This window comes from Hylobates moloch, unplaced genomic scaffold (assembly GCF_009828535.3).
Source record: "Hylobates moloch isolate HMO894 unplaced genomic scaffold, HMol_V3 SCAFFOLD_1, whole genome shotgun sequence".
In the NCBI taxonomy this organism is placed as follows: Eukaryota; Metazoa; Chordata; class Mammalia; order Primates; family Hylobatidae; genus Hylobates; species Hylobates moloch.
The window spans coordinates 233156549-233175256 of record NW_026652276.1 but is presented as its reverse complement, the minus strand read 5'-3'; the positions used below and the strand labels follow the sequence as shown (position 1 = coordinate 233175256).

The 18708-nt window shown below is 45.2% G+C and overlaps 1 protein-coding gene across 7 annotated transcripts in view; it reads right to left on the bottom strand.

Moving 5' to 3' along the window:
• Positions 1-18708, bottom strand: part of ACTR3B (actin related protein 3B) — a 1022089-nt gene that overhangs the window by 943251 nt on the left and 60130 nt on the right. For 6 of the 7 annotated variants that reach the window (XM_032762294.2, XM_032762296.2, XM_058428308.1 and 3 more), the window contains 3 exons: positions 15354-15497; positions 12242-12415; positions 10630-10722 (listed from right to left, as the gene is read on the bottom strand). In XM_032762294.2, the coding sequence (XP_032618185.1) occupies positions 10630-10722; positions 12242-12415; positions 15354-15497 (411 nt within the window). Of the gene's footprint in view, positions 1-9577; positions 9683-10629; positions 10723-12241; positions 12416-15353; positions 15498-18708 lie in introns of those variants that run through there. The other variant, XM_058428310.1, reaches the window with a different exon arrangement.

Genomic DNA, 18708 nt, shown 5'->3' with positions numbered 1-18708 from the left:
GAAACAGCACCAAGCAGGTCTGTCAGCGCCATTTTCCCAACAGCACATGCTCACTTCACGTCTCTGTATCAGCATTTTTTGCAATAACATATTTTTTCAATGAAGGTATGTACCCTGGTTTTTTAGACATAATGCTATTATACACTTAAACCATAAAATAGTGCAAACATAGCCTTCATATGCACCAGGAAACCAAAAAATGTGTGTGGCTCACTTCATTGTGCCATTCACTTCACTGGGATGGTCTGAAACTTAACCCACAAAATCTCCAAGTTATGCCTATAGTAATATTTATCACATATCAAGCACTACACTTCAGCCTGTGTAAGGGTGACCTAATAATTTCATGAGACGCTTATGCGTGGCCCATCCTGTACCTGAGGACGCAGGGGCTGGGGAATGAGTGCAGTCACGATGCTAGGAAGCGGCTCGGCCCACGTGGAGACCCACGCGGCTTGGCCCTGACACCTATACTCTTGACCACGACAATCTAAAAATAATACTGCTCAAAATGCTTCCCATAAAAGCCAAAATCCAATATGATTGATTCTAAAAAAACACTTAATTCAGAAGACAAAGTGATCCCTTACCACTTCTGATACAATGTGAGAAATCAGCAAATCTCCTGGATTACGTTCTGGCGGTCAGCAGTCTTCTGGACACTTGCCTGACACCAGCCTACAGTCATTCCCTCCCACAGCCCACTCAAAACTGCAACTGGAAATCCAAACACATTCAAAAACCAGCTGAGCCAGGTCAGCATTTTAGCCAGAAAGTATCTGCTTCGCTCAAGCCAGCAGATTCTCAAATCACAATCATTTGACTCAAAAAGCACCATTAGTTACAGACTCCTGTGTATGCCAGATTATGCCAGAAAAGCATACATGTCCTGGTAATGCAATAAATCTTGACCTAAGCTAGAAGAGTGTCAAAAACCTAAATACGGAAAAAAGAGTTGGTATCGAAACAGACAGAGCATGGAGCATCGGGCCTCCTTACAAATCATGTTTTTAAAGAATTCCAATCGCTTAAGAAAGTGCTCACGACATAATGCTGTTAATACATAGCATATGAAACATAAATACACCAGGCTATATCTATCTACCTATTTACAGCTCATGAAAATAAAAGGGAAGGATGAAGTAACATAAACAGCAACAACCGGGCGCGATGGCTCACACCTGTAATCCCAGCACTTTGGGAGGCCGAGGTGGGAGGATCACCTGAGGTCAGGAGTCTGAGACCAGCCTGGCAAACATGGCAAAACCCCTTCTCTACTAAAAATACAAAAATTAGCCAGGCGTGGTGGCGGGCACCTGTAATCCCAGCTGAGGCTGGAGAATCACTTGAACCCGGGAGGCAGAGGTTGCAGTGACTGGAGATTACACCACCGCACTCCAGCCTGGGTGACAAGAGCAAAACTCCGTCTCAAAAAAAAAAAAAACAGCAACTACAAAGGAGTAACTTCTCCTTTGTAAAAGTGTTTTTTACATCTCAAATTTTCTAAATTGAATATGAATTTTAGATTGGAAATTATGCACTCTGCTCATGTGTAGACTCTAAGTTCTCTTCAGTGAACCTCTGACCACCCTTCTCCCTTCAACCCCGTCTCACAGCACACCTCACTTCCCACCCAGGGTCAGCCACCGTCTGTTTATTCATTTCACTATGTCGACTGGATTTCTCAATAGCCCGCAACCTTACCTTGCCGGATAAATGTGTATTTCATGATGCCAAATAAAAATCTCCATTTTAAACCACCTCTGCAGATGGAAAGGCCCTGTCTTTATGCTGGTAAAAGAATGTCACAGCACAAACCATTATAAACGCCACATGTAACCCATTAATCTCCTGAAATTTATGTCAGAAAGATCTGAAATAAAATCTATATTAACAGCAAGTTCCTAATATCGAATGTGGTATTAAAAACAACAAAAATTTTCATTCCTGTAATACTAAGAGGCTCTCTTCCTAACTCCATTTAACAGACACACAGTGCCACCTATCAGCCATCCTCTGTAACTGCAGGTGCAAGGTAAAGAACCGCTCACAGACAAGCCTTCCCCTCTCCCTGCTATTCACGTGCCAACGACCACGACAGGTTAAGAGGACAGCTCTATTAGAAGCCCCTGCTCTTTCTATATTGTATTCTTGAAAAGTTTTACTTCCTTAGGAACTGGAGCTTTTTACTGTCGAACTGAACCCAGAGATTGCAATCCCAGCAAAGTCTGAACAAACCTATGTCTAAAACACGGGCTGTTATGATACCCAACGGTGTCCTAGGAGAAATCCAAGCCAATCTCCAGGTCCGACTCTGAACAGCTGCCTGATGGAAGGGACATAACAACTAATGGCAAATTTCTTACAAGGATTACCCACACATCTTCTTTCCTCTAACCACCCCCTCTTCAGCCTGCAACTGCTGTGATTTGGCCTCTGCCCAGCTTCTCTCACAAGGCTGCTCACCCATGTGGTGAACCCAAGGGCTACCTCTTGACCCTCATCCTGTGTGACCTCTCAGTGCCACTTAACAGGGCCCCCTGGCTTCTAGAGTTTTCTTTCTCCTCTCAGGCAACTCCTTCTTGACTTCTGTGACAGTTAATTTTGCGTGTCAACTTGGTCAGGGCTCAGCATCCAGTGATTTAACCAGACACTAACCGAGGTGTTGCTATGAGGGTGTTCTGTGGATGTGGTCAACATGAAGGAAAGATTACCCTCTATAATGTGGTTGGGCCTCATCCAACCAGCTGAAGGTCTCAAGAACAAAAACTGAGATTTCCTCAAGAAGGAATTCATCTCCCCGAGAAGGAATTCTGCCTGAGTTTCCAGCCTGCCAGCCTTCCTACAAATTTTGGGCTTGCCAGCCTGAAAGCAAGCCAATTCCTTACATTTTATAGATAATATAGAGATAGAGATAGTGGCCAGGTGTGGTGGCTCACATCTGTAATTCCAGCACTTTGGGAGGCTCGAGCCCAGGAGTACGAGACCAGCTTGGTCAACACAGCAAGACCCCATCTCTTAAAAGAAAAAGAGATCGTGAGATACCCGCTATTGGTTCTGTTTCTGAAGAGCCCTGACTAACGATCTCTCTGGCCTTCTTTCTCTGCTCATCCTTAAAAGCCTGACCTTTCTGCTGGTTCAGGTTAAGGCCATCTTGTCCTCACCTGCTACTCTCCCTTGGTGACATCCATTTGCAGACCTTTTATTTCTGTGAGCACACCTTTGGTCCTCAAATCTCCATGTCTGGCCCAGACCTGCAAAGCCTCCAACCTACAAATGCAACTCAACATCTCCACCAACCTAGACCTAGTCTTCCGCTGCCTCAGAAGGGTGCCCTGCTCCTGTATCTCCTGTCAGTAAATGACCCCCCACCCTCCTAGATAAGCAGCAAGAACCCTGAACCTTTTCCTCCCACTTGTCGAGCTCTCACCTATGCTCTGGAGCCTCTCTCCTCTCCCGGCTTCCTCCATGAGCCACCTACAGCCACTTCCCAATATGGGCACTGTCCTGCCTCCGCGTGGTTCTACAGTGGCCTTCCTAAATCCAAACTCCATCTCCAATCCACATCCCCTGGTGCAGCCCAAGCACTTTTCTAGAACTTAAGTTGGGTCACGTTACACCCCTGCAGAAAATCATCAACGCCCTCAGGATAAATTCTAACTCCATGCGAGGCCCCTCCAGGTGGATACGCCTGTCTTTCCTCGGAGCCCCAGTTGGTAATGGTGGCCCCTGTGCCTTCCCCATAAGTCCTGTGTAATCTGGTCCCAAGCACATCCCAGGCTTCACACTCCCCATTCCCAAGTTCAAACATGAGGTCCAGGGAGGCTAAATTCCCTCCAGACCCACAGGATCGCACTACTCTCCTTCACCCTAGCGCTGCACACAGATCCTGCTGCTGGAAAACCCTTCCCCTCCCATGCTGCATTCCCTGCACTGACCAGGTCACACCAGCCTTCACTCCGACCTGAGCTGATCTGAGTCATCCCATAGGATGGCCGTCAGCCACATATGGCAATTTTAACTCACAACAGTTAAAGTTTAAAACGCTGTTCCTCAGCTGCACCAGTCACATTTCAGGGTCTCAGTGGCCACCCTGGGTAGCACAGAGACAGACACTGCCATCACCACCGAGCACCACTGGAGAGCACGGACCCGGATCCTCACACTCCTATCCACACGGAGGCCCACCCCAGGCTCTTGCGGCTCTCCCAGCACAGCCCTGACATGCCCTGGCTGCTCAGCGCCCACAGTGGGACCTGGCGCTCTGCAGGTGCTCACTGACATTACTCGATGTTGCCACAGTGGCGGAGCTCCGCCATCCACATCTCCACCGGCCTCCCACGGCAACAGGTGTCTTAATGTTCTTGTGGGCTGGGCAAGTCAATGTCCAATTTCCAGTTGTTAACATCAGCCTTCCCTTCCCAGTAAGACAAAATCATGCCATTTGGGGATTTATCAACAGGAAGCATCAAATAGAAGTTATGAGGGATATTAGTGTGGAACTGGGGCTAAAAGAGCAGAGCTCTGGAACCTTCTCTGCCCACTAGCCTGACCAAACCAGAGCAGCTACCTTTTTATCTGTTCACATATTACACTTCAACCAGGACTTCATCTGAATAAAACACCTATTTGAAAAGATGAAAAACACCAATGATATTTATTTTCTTCTGATTTTCTCTCTTCAAATATTAAAGGTATTTAAACATACTCTTAAACATTAAAAATTAAAAATAGAGCCAGCGCAGTGGTTCACGCCTATAATCCCAGTGCTTTGGGGCTGAGGCAGGATGATCACTTGAGGCCAGGCTAAGTTTAAGACCAGCCTGGGCAACAGAGCAAGACCTCAACTCTACAAAAAAAATTTTTTAATTAGATGCAAGTGGCCGCCCACGCCTGTAGCTCCAGCTACTTGAGGGGCTGAGGTGGGAGGACTGCTTGAGCCCAGGAGGTCGAGGTTGCAGTGAGCTGTGATCACACCACTGCACTTCAGCGTGGGTGACAGAGCAAGGCTCTGTCTCTAAATAATAAGTATATATTTATTTTATATATATAACTCATTTACCCTGCAACATGCTTCTCTAGTTTAAAATGCATTAACATAATTATATATATTCAATTCAAGTAATTTGTTACAGAAAAATCAATCCCTTTGCTATAGCAGATGTATTCACATCTGCTTCACAAACTTCATGAAGAGTTTTTAACAACTCCCAACCCACTGCTGGACCCAGACTGCTGGAGCAGGCTAAAGACATTTTATTGCTGGCCCCACTCTCCGTCCTAGGTTTGTTTCCCACTACCTTCCCCACCACTGTAGGCTCTGGCCAAAACAGGCGCCGCAGGCATATGCCCACTCTCCTATCTGCGCTCATTATCTTCCCTCCACCTGGCCTGTCCACCCACCCCCAGCTCTGCAGGCCAAGCTCTCAGACTCAGCTCAGATGGCAGCTTCTCAAAGCCTTTCTTGATCCCCTCTAATTAAATGCAATCTGCCCCTTCTCTCAATTACCATAATTTGCATGATTCACTTTAATGACATTTAGCTTGTAGTGGTTCCCATCAGAGTTATTTCAGTATTTTTAGCTTTTTTATAAGCTCTTGAAGACAAGAACCGAACCATCTCGTACATACTTAAATCCCCTAATTGAACAACAGTGTCTTGTACCTAGTAGGTACTCAAGTACCTCCTGAATAGAACTGAGAAGTAGAAAGACATCCATTACATTACAAAGCAATTCAAATTGGCTTCCCCCTCAAGTAAAGCCTGCAAGTTACTAAACACTGGCTGATCCAACAGTGGGCTGGCGCTGATGGCAGTTCTCAAGTTAGCAGCACATTGGAGTCACCTGGGAAGCTTTTAAGATCCAGGTGTCCAGGCTCCACCCAGCCCAAGCCCAATTACATCAGAATCTCCCAGGGTGGGACCCAGACTCTGGTCCATTTTAATCTCCTGGATGAAGCCCATGGCAGGCCGAGGCTGATTTTCACCTGCTCTCACACAGAGGCTTCCCCGCAGGCCCCGCCCCTGTCATTCCTGGAGGCGGAACAGATAAAGCAGATGTGTAAATACCCTTCTCTCGTCTACAAGTCAGACTGAAATAAAAATCAGTCAGATGATGGCTACTTTCATCTAAAAAAACTGTTTTGCTTGTTTAAAGATTCTGAATTTTTAGTCAAACTCATAGAAGCAGAGAGTGGAATGGTAGTTACCAGGCGCTGTGGAGCGGGGAGATGTTAGTCAAAGGGAACAAACCTGCAGTCAGAAGATGGGCAAGCTCTGAAGGCCTAATTCCAGCATGGTGAGTACAGTTAGGAAGAGGGTACGGTGTAGTAGAAATCTGCTAAGAGAGGAATCTTACATATTCTCACTGCACACACTGGAAAAGGCAGCTGTGTGAGGTGATGGATGTGTTCATTAGCTTGATTGTGGTAAGCATTCCACGATGTATATACCTGTATCAAATCATCACACTGTACACCTTAAATATACACAATTTTCCTGCTCTTGTGTGTGTGTGTGTATATATATATACATATACATACACAATTTTTACTTGTCAATATACCTCAATAATATACCTAAGTACTCATAAAAATTAAAAATTATATTTCAATAAAGCTAGGGGAAAAAAGATTCTAAATTTTCCAAGCCATCTTTTATTCTCACCTTCTATGTTCTTGTCCTCTCCTCGTCTGTTAGTCTGAGTAACATAACTCAGTGGCCAGGAGGGTTTCAGCAGAACCTAAAATACACACCTCCTACTTGCTTCGTAGTGCTCACTCCTACCAACCATCCCTTGAAATATAAACAGCCCAGCCCCACTGGTCCAGACGAGCGCCTCAAGGCGCAGGTGTGGCAGAGGGAGAGAGACCACCTCTTCTGAAGCCAAAAGCACACCTTCAGGGCACCCACTCTGTTGGTCTATGTGGCTAGCACAGCTCACCAAATGAGGCTGTGGAACCAGTGAAAGCACACAGGTAGCAGAGGTCAGGAATCGGCCGCATCACTCCTGGAGAGAGGGCGTCTTACCCGGCAAGAGTGGCCCAGCAGGTTGGAAGCGCCGCATAGTAGACAGAGGAAAGGCACACCCCTAAGACTCAGGAATGCGCGGCTGTCCAGAGAAAGGCGACTGCGTGCTCTGCAGAAGTATTTGCAGCACGTCTTCTAACCAGAACAGTGTTTTAGAATTATTTTTAAAAACCACAAACCTATCGATCTGTGCACTTGCTAACAGATGATTCGGGGCATGCTCTCCGCTGCACTTAGGAGCAAAAGGAGTTAGAGAAGGGAGCAGAGCAGGGACTGCACCAAGCAGGAGCGAACCTTGTCAGTGCAGCTTTGCTGCTCAGATACTGCTTCTGGAGGGACCCTCGTCCATCCCACACAGTGAGTCCATCTGGGAGGGCCGACAGCTTCCAGAAACCAAGTCAGCAGGAGCCCTAGCCAAGGAGTGTGTGACTCTACCCTGGGCTGTGAGCAGAGCTTAGCAGTGACTCTTCCACAGTCTTTCCTAAAGGCAGCACTGACTTGCTGAGGAACTAGCAAAGGCCGCACCTCGACAGGCACCACCTAAGGAGGGTCCACAGATAATTATCACAGGCCAACCCAGACAGTACTGGAATGAGGCTTTCATAAGTAACTCCTCACATGTCTACAACAGGCTCTCTCCTGCTTCTGTAAATAAAACTTTACAGGAACCCAGCCACTCCTAGTCGTTCAACACAGTCTTCGGCTGCTCTGGCAGAACTGAATAAATGCAGCACAGACCATACGGCCTGCAGAGCCAAAATGATTCGCCATCTGGCCCTTTACAGAAAAAGTTGGCCAACTCCCGGTCTCATATCACCATGGGTAAAAAAAACACTACAGCAGCTGTTACCTGGCAGGCTAATGCACAGAAACGGGCATTCTTAGGCCTCAATATTAAACTTCAACTTAGTCATCAAGCTCCATACTTTGGAAAGAAGTCCCTTTCTTGGTGGCTACAGGAGAGGCAGTGGTGCCCACCAAACATTCTATCACCCTCCCGCTTCCAGTGCCCGGTGGAGGCTGGCCCACGTGACGGCCCATGGAGGAGGGGTAGAATGACCCGCCAGCTGTCTCTTCCCCGGCAGCCGGGACCTGAGGCGATGTGTTCCAGAAAGGCAGCCACAACATGGTGGCAGAGCCTTCTGCTGACCCCACCAGACATGAACCATGTGCAAAGAAATAAACCTTTGCTGCTAAACACTGAGATTTTGGATTAATTTTTCTCGTAACATCTTCTGGTCTACTCTAACTTAGAAAGATGGCAAAGGAGGTGACCTCCTTCATGTCTCTCCTTTCCCACAACGGGGCATAGAGCTCAGCTATGTGACAAAGGAGAAAGCATGGCCAGCCCTAGGACATTCAATCCTTCCACCTCTCAATCCTACTTGAATTCTCTATCACTTGCAAGGTACTCATAACACTGGAGAGGTCCTGTACAAAAAAACCAAGATGGCTAAGGGAAAACAGGATTTATTCTGCACAAACTTGACAGCCAGGGCCAAGCTACACCCTTCTGAAAGCCACAGAGAAGAAATGATTATCCTAGTGACAAAGTGGTCAGGGACAGGGTTTCCCTCTTTGAAGAATCATCTTGCTGGCTGTGGTGGCATGTGCCTGTAGCTACTTGGGAGACTGAAGCAGGAGGATCGTTTGAGCCCAAGAGATCAAGGCTGCAGTGAGCTGTGATCACGCCACTGCACTCCAGCGCGGGCAACAAAAAGAAGAATCCTCTTCCCTCCACATTTTACATAATTTTCAGTGTGATATGGTGGAAAGGCATGAGTTTTCAAAGACGCGGGAAACGGGCTTAAAAGCCAACCATGCCACTTGGCAGCCACGTGATCTCACCTAGCACATAACCCAGGCGACTTTTGCCACCTTTTCCCAACTCTGGGGCTCAGTGTCATTATCTACTAAATATGGGGCTCCATCTACATGGTCTCCAAGACCATCTCTACTCCAAAACTTCTATAAAGTCCAGGGAGCTAAACTGTCAAACAAGAAAATTCCCACCCCATAGGAGCAATCTGCAACTGCTGGCAGTTTCCTCTGCTTTGTGATGGGATTAAGATTGAACATCGCTCCCTGCTGCTGCTTTCACTGATGAGAAGACACAGCTAATGTCAGGTGGGATTGAAGTGGGAAGGGCATGACCTGCCATCTTTCTTAATTTTCATACTCCAGTCTCTTTTTAGTTTCCCTTTCTTTGTACTTTTTATTAGACAAGTGTTTAAGAATATGCAGTAAAAACTGAACTATAATTTGTTTACATCCACAAAAGTCATCTAAACAGAAAAAAATTTTAATTATAAAAAAATTTTAACAATAAAATTTCAAACAACTTTCAAACACAAAATGGAGAAGGTAAAAGTTATCCATCATTCCACCCCAAAGATACGTTATTTACTTTAAGAGTTTAGCATACATAATTCAAAAAATATGCCAACTATATTTTATATAAAATGAAATATGTAAATTTTACAAGTTCCTTTTTCACTTAATATATACTGTAGCTATCTTTTCATCTGAATTTATATTGATTTACCTCATTCTTTTTAAAAGCTACATAGTATTCCAAGGTACAGGTGACGCAATGCTGAGTGCTGGCCGTTGAGCCTGATTCTCTTCTCTGTACAATTCAGCGACCTGAGTCTGAATAAGGCGAGTGAGTCATGCCACTGAGCTGACAGCGCAACTCACTCAAGCAAAGACTGATTAAAGGTGCAGAAAGGCTAACTGCCCATCACCTCCTGCTGGCCATCTCTGGCTGTCAGCAGGATTTCTTTTTACTCAATAATCACATAGACTAGATTTTCCTCATTCCAGGTTTCAAAATTCCCTGCAATCCAAGAATTTTGAAAAAAAAAAAAAACCATGAGCATATTCTATCTGACTGTCCCATTTGGGGCTCTAACTTCTATCTGACGACACCGCATCGGCACCAAACCCAAATATGCATGAAACGAAATCAATGGAGTTCACGGAAAGCATGGGGGAGGGCATCGCTCTTACTTTCAATCGATATGTGTGGCTAAAACTGTCCAACTTAAAATATGTCTTGTCAGATAATAATAAAATATATTTACAATACTTAAATACTTCCAGTTGGCCGGGCATGGTGGCTCATGCCTGTAATCCCAGCACTCTGGGAGGCCAAAGCAGGTGGATTGCCTGAGCTCAGGAGTTCGAGACCAGCCTGAGCAACACGGTGAAACCCTGTCTAAACTGAAATACAAAAAAACATTCGCTGGGCGTGGCAGCACGCACCTGTAGTCCCAGCTACTCAGGAGGCTGAGGCAGGAGGATTGCTTGAACCCGGGAGGTGGAGGTTGCAGTGAGCCGAGATTGCACCACTGCACTCCAGCCTGGGTAACAGAGCAAGACTCCGTCTCCAAAATAAAATAAAATAAAATAAAAATTCTAGTTAACTGAGTCATATTTCCATTTTCTCTTAAAATTATACTGTCTTTAACAAATCCTATGAAACAGAAGGTGAAACAGGAATATCTACTAGTAATTGATAGTAATACCATCTTCTAAGAATTATGGGCCTTTAATTGTGGAATGAAATCAAAACACCTTACCCAGGCAGCTCATACCTTATACAGTGGACGCCGCACATCAATGGGGCAGTTCTGTATTACTTCATCAACAACATCTGAGATGGACTCCATAAAGTCTGGGTTGGCAAACTGAATTGTATATCAATATAGAAGAAACATTACACATTTCTCTCAAATAGAACAACATGAACACTTCCTTAAAGTAACTTTAACAAATATACAATTTATTATAACTTAAAAGAATTCACATTGGAATGAAGTATATGCCAAATGAATCCCACGTGACTACGTGTGCGTGGGGTGGTGATGACACATTTCTCCTCATGAGGTAAAACGTATGGATTTAGTGAAGAAAAAATACCAACAACAACACAGACAGACCATCCCCACCCCATGAATACACAGTGATTCAGCCTAGTAAGAGCAGTGGAGAGTGTGTGCATGATCTACGTGACACGCAGTGAGAAACATGACTTTGACATATCATTTGACAATATTCGTATTATGAGAAAATTAGGATATAAGGAAAAAGAAACAGGTTCAATGAAAGATTAATTAAACCTGGTCTAGAAGATGCAGGGAAGTGTTTTGTTTAATGAGAAGTGTTTGTTTAACATGAAACAATCCACACGATAATCACGTTATTGAATAAACAGCCATAGATTCAATTCCATAAGTTAAATAAGCTAAAGTATAACTAATTCAACTCAATTACATTTCATTTGAAATATTTTAAAAATCAAAGTAAGCTTGAATGTGCACTCTGAGAGGAAGCAGGAGGACATTCAGTTGCTCACCAGCTGTTCACTGGACATTTGACTGTTCTGTGTCCATTTCAAATCAATACTATTAAAAGTGAGCATTCACTAGGTTATCATTGTTATTATTTTATTCTTCAGATTACTAGTGAGGTATACATTCTATGCTGTTTCTCTGTACAAAATAGTCATATACACATCTAAAAACAAACAGCAGTTTATAACCCACCTACTGAATATAAACTGAATTAGCCAGGGATATACACCAAAATATAAATAAAATGCATTATATGTAAATCTTAAAATGTGCCTCTTAATTACTGCTTTCTGCAAAAGTACTAATAATTCCTTGTGACTACTAGTTAAAATGATGACATTTCTAATTCTTAAGATTATCTAAATAATAGAAATGCTGGCCTTAGAAGCTTTACCAAACTTGCAGCAGGAACAGAGCAGGACCAACTGTCCAGGGTTAAAATTAGAAGTTAGGAAGGGCAATCACCAAAGATAGAAAGGTTATATATTATCCCACTCTTATGCACAGGCAACAACCTCCATATAGTCCTTGAGATTAGCTACTTGTAATGCTAACATGTGACCACTCACAACCCTTGGAGATTACTTTTAATTCTATTATCATCTATTGCTCCTAAAAGTCTTCCTAACTATTTGTGGTATAACCCACCCTTAACTATTAAAACAGATAACCAGCTCTACGGAGAGGCAAACTGAACAACTGTCAAGCAGACAAACTGCACGGGGGATGCAGGGAGATGGAGTGACAGCCACCCTGCTCACAGGCCCTTCACTGGGAACTGCTCTTTCTGCACTCTGGGTGGCAGTATCGCTCCATGCACACACTTGAGCACACAAAAAAAGAAACATCTTACCTCTGGGTGAAAGAATATTTCAGGTCCCAGGAACCTTTCGTAACCAACGTCTATAACAAACTTCTTCTGGTTGATCGCATTGATACCCGTGTACTGTTTGATCCACTTCCGGGGATCCACATCATACTTGGCAAATTCCTTGACTATATCAGGGCAAATGTAACAGTATTTCTCCTGCATACACACACAAAGATGTTGCCAGGCATTAACAACTGCCCAGTGTCTCTGCCCTCAGACAAATAACAAGGAACCCCATGCAGTAAACACACCCTAGGATCAGAACCACCCCCATCGTAACTCCAGTGTGGATATGCGTCAAGCCTATATTCCATCGTCTTTCATGTTAGACATGGTTACACTTGGACTTTGGACAGGTCAGTCTGCTTTCTCTGCAACTCAGCTATTAATCTCAGCCTTGGTCTTTCCAATTCTATCGCTATCATATCTGAAATGATGTCTACAGGTGTCTAGAAAGCACCTCGTCTTGCCTTGTTCCTCTCAGGTGCCCCCTATGGCCTGCCCTGGCACCTCACTGTTGTCCACACTGGACCAGCAGACCCATGCTGCAGCCTCAACTACCACGTGCAGCACTGTCTACACCCTAAACCTGACTGCAGCGGCTTCTTTGGGTCCCATTTGGGTCCCAGCATGCCACAAGCCGGGTAGCCACTGTCAACTTGCTGGTTGTTAATCTGGTGTGGAGCTGGCCACAGCACTGTCATCAGCTCCACTGACACCATCTCTTTGCCTAGAGATAGTGTACCTTGTTGACTGGGTATTCCAAGTCCCTCAATCAACACAGATTTATTGTCTAGGCACTTGGGATACACAAGGTAGCAAAACACACAGATCCCTGCTGAGATTACACTCTAGCTGGGAGTCAGACAACAATAAGCAACCATAGTAAGTAAATGACATGGTAGGTTATACAGTGATAGGTCCTGGGGGAGAAAGGAAAAGCAGAGTCAGGTGGGAGGACTGGAGCCGCCAGGATGCTGCTGATGCTGCTGCTGCTGCTGCTGCTGCTGCTGCTGCGAGAGAACTCGCTAACAATTAACCACCCTGCACCGACAGGCAGCCTGAGGGATGCAAAGTGTTTCCTGAGTATCTGGTGACATGAATGTTCCTGGACACCTTTGTGTTGATATGTGTCTTTAGAGCTGGCCTGAGCAAAGCAGCAGGTGACCCCCAGGTACTCACTGCCTACGGGAAGCACCAGGTGGGCTGCCCAGCTGGCGCTCAGCACACCGTGGAAGGAATGGCTCTCTCAAGGACCTCCAAAGACATTCTTGTGGTATTAAGTTTAAAGTTTCTTAGCATCCCTGAGACATATTCTAAAGCCATCTTCTGGGTATCTTGGACATACTCTAGCGGAATTTTAAGAAGACTGACAGGCAAGAAGTGTTACACAACCCTGTGTTTTTTGATGACACAGAGAAACAGGGTCAGCTGATTACAACCTCAAATCTAACAAGACTGGAGACAAAGGCATTCATTTCTCCTCACAGGCCTGGTCAACATCCTATAGCATCTCAGCTTACTTAACTCAAATGCTTCCTAGGAGATGCTTCCATTGAGTTGGGTGCAGAGTAACAGGCTTAATCTTAAGGTTCAGGATTCATGCTGCAAGGGTGGTGTGTTCACATTATACACTCCCTCAGGCCTGCTCACGACCACAGAAGGCCATGGCAGTAAGGGGAAGCGGGGGGAGCTCTAAACCATGCCTTTCAGGATCTGTTCCTTTAAAGAGAGAAGTGAGGCGAGAACTAACAGGGCTACCCCACACAGCAGGGCCAGGGCAGCTGATTCGGAGGCTATGAACGGAGTCTCTTTTACTCCCAGCCTTCACAGCGGGGAGACACACAGTCACATCGAGCACATCAGCCCAGATTTCAGGGTCCAAATTGGAACCCCGACAGCCCGTGAGGAGAGGTGAAGGCCCAGCACGAGGGTCAGGAAAGCCCCTCCTTGGCAGTGCTGCTCAGCAATCCCGGAGGAAATAGGGAGGACTCAGACTCACTGGAGTGGACCCTGGCCATCAATAACAAAAGGCTCAATTCTTTCTTTTTTTTCTTTTTTGAAATAGAGACGAGATCTCGCTATATCGCCTGGGCTAGTTTCGAACCCCTGGCCTCAAGCAACGCTCCCACCTTGGCCTCCCAAAGCCCTAGGATTATAGGTGTGAGCCACTATGAAGGGGCTCAATTCTGACTTACATTTCTAACAGATGTGGAGTGGCAAGGGAGCTTGGATCAAATAGTCAAATATTCTTCCATGGAGGAAAGGCAAAGAAAGGGGAAGGTAACCCCTTAAGAAATATTTTAGTCTAGAAAAGAATGTCTAATGATACCTCGGGAAACCTTCCCCTGAGATATCTGGAAGGGACCACGTCTTCCCCACGTCACCATTTCAGCGCTGAGAGCCCCCTTCCCAGGAATCTCTGGTCCCAGGTAAAGCAGGGCAGGTCATACCCAACTGCACAGCCTGCCTCATGCCAGTGCCTCCTGACCTAAAAACACCTGGGGAATCATCTCTGGTGCTTCCTTTCCTTCAACCAGCCTCAGTTACGAGGTGCTGAGAAGGGAGGAAGGCAGTGAGGAGAAGGGTGGGTGTCAGGCTCACCCCCATCAAGGTCCGCTACACTCAGAAACTGTGCCGTAAAGGAAGAAGATGCTTATGGCCACACGTCACACCCACACCTGTGTGTGAATTTTGTGCAATAGCTCTGGATCCTAGGGTGGCAGTGTTCTGCTGCTGCGGTCGCCTCCTGATTCTACAGTGAAGCATGGAGGCAGTATGGAAGGAGCGCTCTGGTAGATGAGGCTCCGGCAGTGAGGCTCCAGCTGAACAATGCTGCCTCTGGATGCTGGTACACTGCACCAGCTACCAAGCTATTCTCAGTGACAGCTGGAACATCAGAGCATCTAGTTGGGAAGAGGTTAAGTTTTACATCTTCAGCCCACTTAACTCAAGGGGTAAAACAAATCAAGCTCCACACTCATGGGAAGGGGAGAGGAAGGAAAGGAGGAGTGGGGATGATGGCACCGAGGGGAAGTATGCAGAACACCATCTCTCTCACCCCCAAACCAGCCGGTTTCCCGTCTGTTTTTACCTTAATGGCTTTTGCGGTCTCCAGTGACTGCTCAGGAGGGATTCCCACCTCCCTCTCCCTTAGCAGCTGTTGAATGAAATACGTAATATCTCTACCTGCAATCGGGATGTGTTTGATGCAGCTTCCAATTACATAACCTTCTGCCTAGGGAAGAAGAGGAGGCAGAACAGCTGTGTTAGTGATTCCGTGGTGGAGAGCAGCCTGGACTCACGAGGTTTCCTGTCTCGGCCTCCCTGTCTGTCCCTCACAGCACTGACAAGCATTTACAGAATCCCCACCCTCTGCAAGCTCGGTACAGAAGGTCTTTCAAAATGACTGCATATGCAATTCCATTAATATTCAAAATTCCAGATTATTCCAATAAGCTGACACGCTCCAAAAGCAACCAAATGATGTCTTCATTAGGGATATGAAAAGAAAAACCACATAAGATAGTTCATTTCCAAAAAGTAATGCTGTCTGTGAGAACACTAAACCCAATAGATTTTTTTCCCTAACAAAAAGGAAAAAGTTTTATTTATAAATTGTTAAGCCAACTATAAATCTACTTATGTTTAAAAGTCAGCAATTTGGTTAATACATAGGGCTTAGATTCTAACAACCTGGACTCAAATCCTGGCTCCACATTTGCAAGTTTCACATGCTTCAGCCTCAGCGTGTTTGTCCATCGTATGGGGCAAACAATACCCTGCTGGGGCCAATAATACAGTTCAGATGAAACTGCGTGTGTCGAGCACATAGCACTGGTTTTGGGGGTTGGGAGCCTCTCATTCCACTGCCTCCCTAAGCCAGTGAAGGCATGTCTGTGAGGGGCCAGGAAAGGAGGGTGACCACAACCTGGGCCAATCAATGGCAGGGCCGGTGTCAAGTGTCCACATGCCCACAGCAATGATGGGCCCAAAGCTCCCTCATCAGCCTTCCTGTGGGCACAGACCTGCCACAGGAGCCACAGGCTTGGACACACATCCAGCTTGTTCTATAGGGGATGGGCAGGATGCTGACCGTCAGAGTGGACAACGCCTACCGCTGGATCAGCCGGTAAAGACACTCAGGTTTCACGTTACAGCACATCTGTACAGCTTCTGTGCCACAATCCCCAAGTGAGACAGAAGGGAACAGAAGTGAAACGCTGACTTCATTTTACAGATGTATTCATTCTAATAGTTGCATCTAGTCACCAGTAAAGTTGCAAGGACAACTTACTGAATTCCTCCTATGGTTTTTTTCTGATATACCTAACTTCTAGAAGCAAAAAAAGATTTAGCCTTTCTGCACAGTCCAAGTATTTGTGAAGTATTTTAAGATGGAGATAAAAGATAAGTATAAATTACTAAAAATCAACTTAAACCCATAAAAATAATATTAGCTTTCTAACACATAAACTATTCACAATTACTATATTCTATGCATTACACGTAATATTTTCTAAAATACTGTTAAATAAATATCAACTCATGACAGTGGTAAAAATATTAAAACAAGATACACATCCAACAACAGAAAAATAAATTATGTACTTCTTAAATATATTTTCACAGAATATTTAACCACAAGAGAAAAAAATTAGGGTTAAATTAATATGCAAAATATAACCTTAGGATTGTATTATATGTAGAATCCCAAACCAGACATGAGACATTCCAATTGTGTTTAAAGTGTGTGTGTGTGTGTGTGTGTGCACGCGCATGCACACGTGGCTTAGAAAAAGAGCCTAGGCCGGGCATAGTGGCTCACACCTGTAATCCCAGCACCTTGGGAGGCCAAGACGGGCAGATCACCTGAGGTCGGGAGTTCGAAACTAGCCTGACCAACATGGAGAAACCCCGTCTCTACTAAAAATACAAAATTAGCCAGGCATGGTGGCACATGCCTCTAATCCTAGCTACTCAAGAGGCTGAGGCAGGAGAATCGCTTGAACCTGGGAGGCAGAGGTTGCAGTGTGCCGAGATCATGCCATTGCACTCCAGCCTGGACAACAAGAGTGAAACTCCACCTTCTAAAAAAAGAAAAAGAGCTTAAAGACTACACAGCTAAAAGTATAATACGGGTCTTTGGGCGGCTTTAAAGGTAATTTTATTTTTTCAAATTTTTCTATTTCCTCCAAATTTTCAATGACTAATGTAATTTTTATAGCTGGGGGAAAAACTGAACTAAGATACGATTAAAAATCTTTTCAAACAACTTTCTTGGTGGGCCTGGACACGCTGTGAAATGTATTTTCTTTCCTTTTCCTAAATCAGACATAAGAAATAGGCAAAGAACCAAATGGGGTGCAGGCCAGGGGCCTACGGGGGCCTCATCTTGGATCTCAGCAGCGCAGCTCTCTGAGGAAACGGCAGCCTTAGTTCTCGGTGAGTGCTCTGCACCCAGGGCACTAACTCTTCTCGAGATCCATGGAAAGGAGTGCTGAGACTGGCTTGAAGGGGGCTGAAGTCTAGAGCACACTTCACAGGGCAGGGCAGCCACCTCTCCTCCCCACAGGAAGGACACATGGCCAGGAGTACAAGGTATAGGGGTGGGAAGTTGGCTTTTTTCTCCCTGACTGTAGGCACATCGACCATTAAGCCTTTCCACTGCAGTGATTCCTAACCTTCAAGGAATTAAAGGCATTAGTATTAGTACATCGTCCCATCACCTTCTCAAAATGAAATGGTGACTACTTTTTCAATTAAATGAAATGCTTTTTGAAAATCCTAATTTGCATTTTGAAAGAGCTGTGTGTGTATGTAAATATATACACATACACACCCCCCCATATACACATGCAGAAACATATCTGTAACATAACAGAAGTAACTAGCAATGGTGGTTCCTGAGGAGACCTCAAAGGAGAAAGACCAGGATGAGCCTGACTTCCCTCTGAACACCCTCTTCAGACACTTCCGATACATTTTCCCAAAAAAATGAATTTAAGATAATTCCTTTAAATAGTCCATTGGACCAAAAGAAAAATTCAGAGATCTCTTGAAACCCAAATTAGGAATCACTTCTCTGAAACCAAAAAGTGGTATTGCAGAGCCTTCTGCAAGCCAAAATGTACAATCTCCCCTTCTAGGCTTTTAAATAATTTTTTTTTTTTTTTGAGACGGAGTTTCGCTCTTGTTGCCCAGGATGGAGTGCAATGGCGTGACCTCGGCTCACCGCAACCTCCGCCTCCCGAGTTCAAGCGATTCTTCTGCCTCAGCCTCCCAGGTAACTAGGATTACAGGCATGCACCACCACACCTGGCTAATTTTGTATTTTTCGTAGAGACAGGGTTTCTCCATGTTGGTCAGGCAGGTCTCAAACTCCCGACCTCAAGTGATCTGCCCGCCTTGGCCTCCCAAAGTGCTGGGATTACAGGCCTGAGCCACTA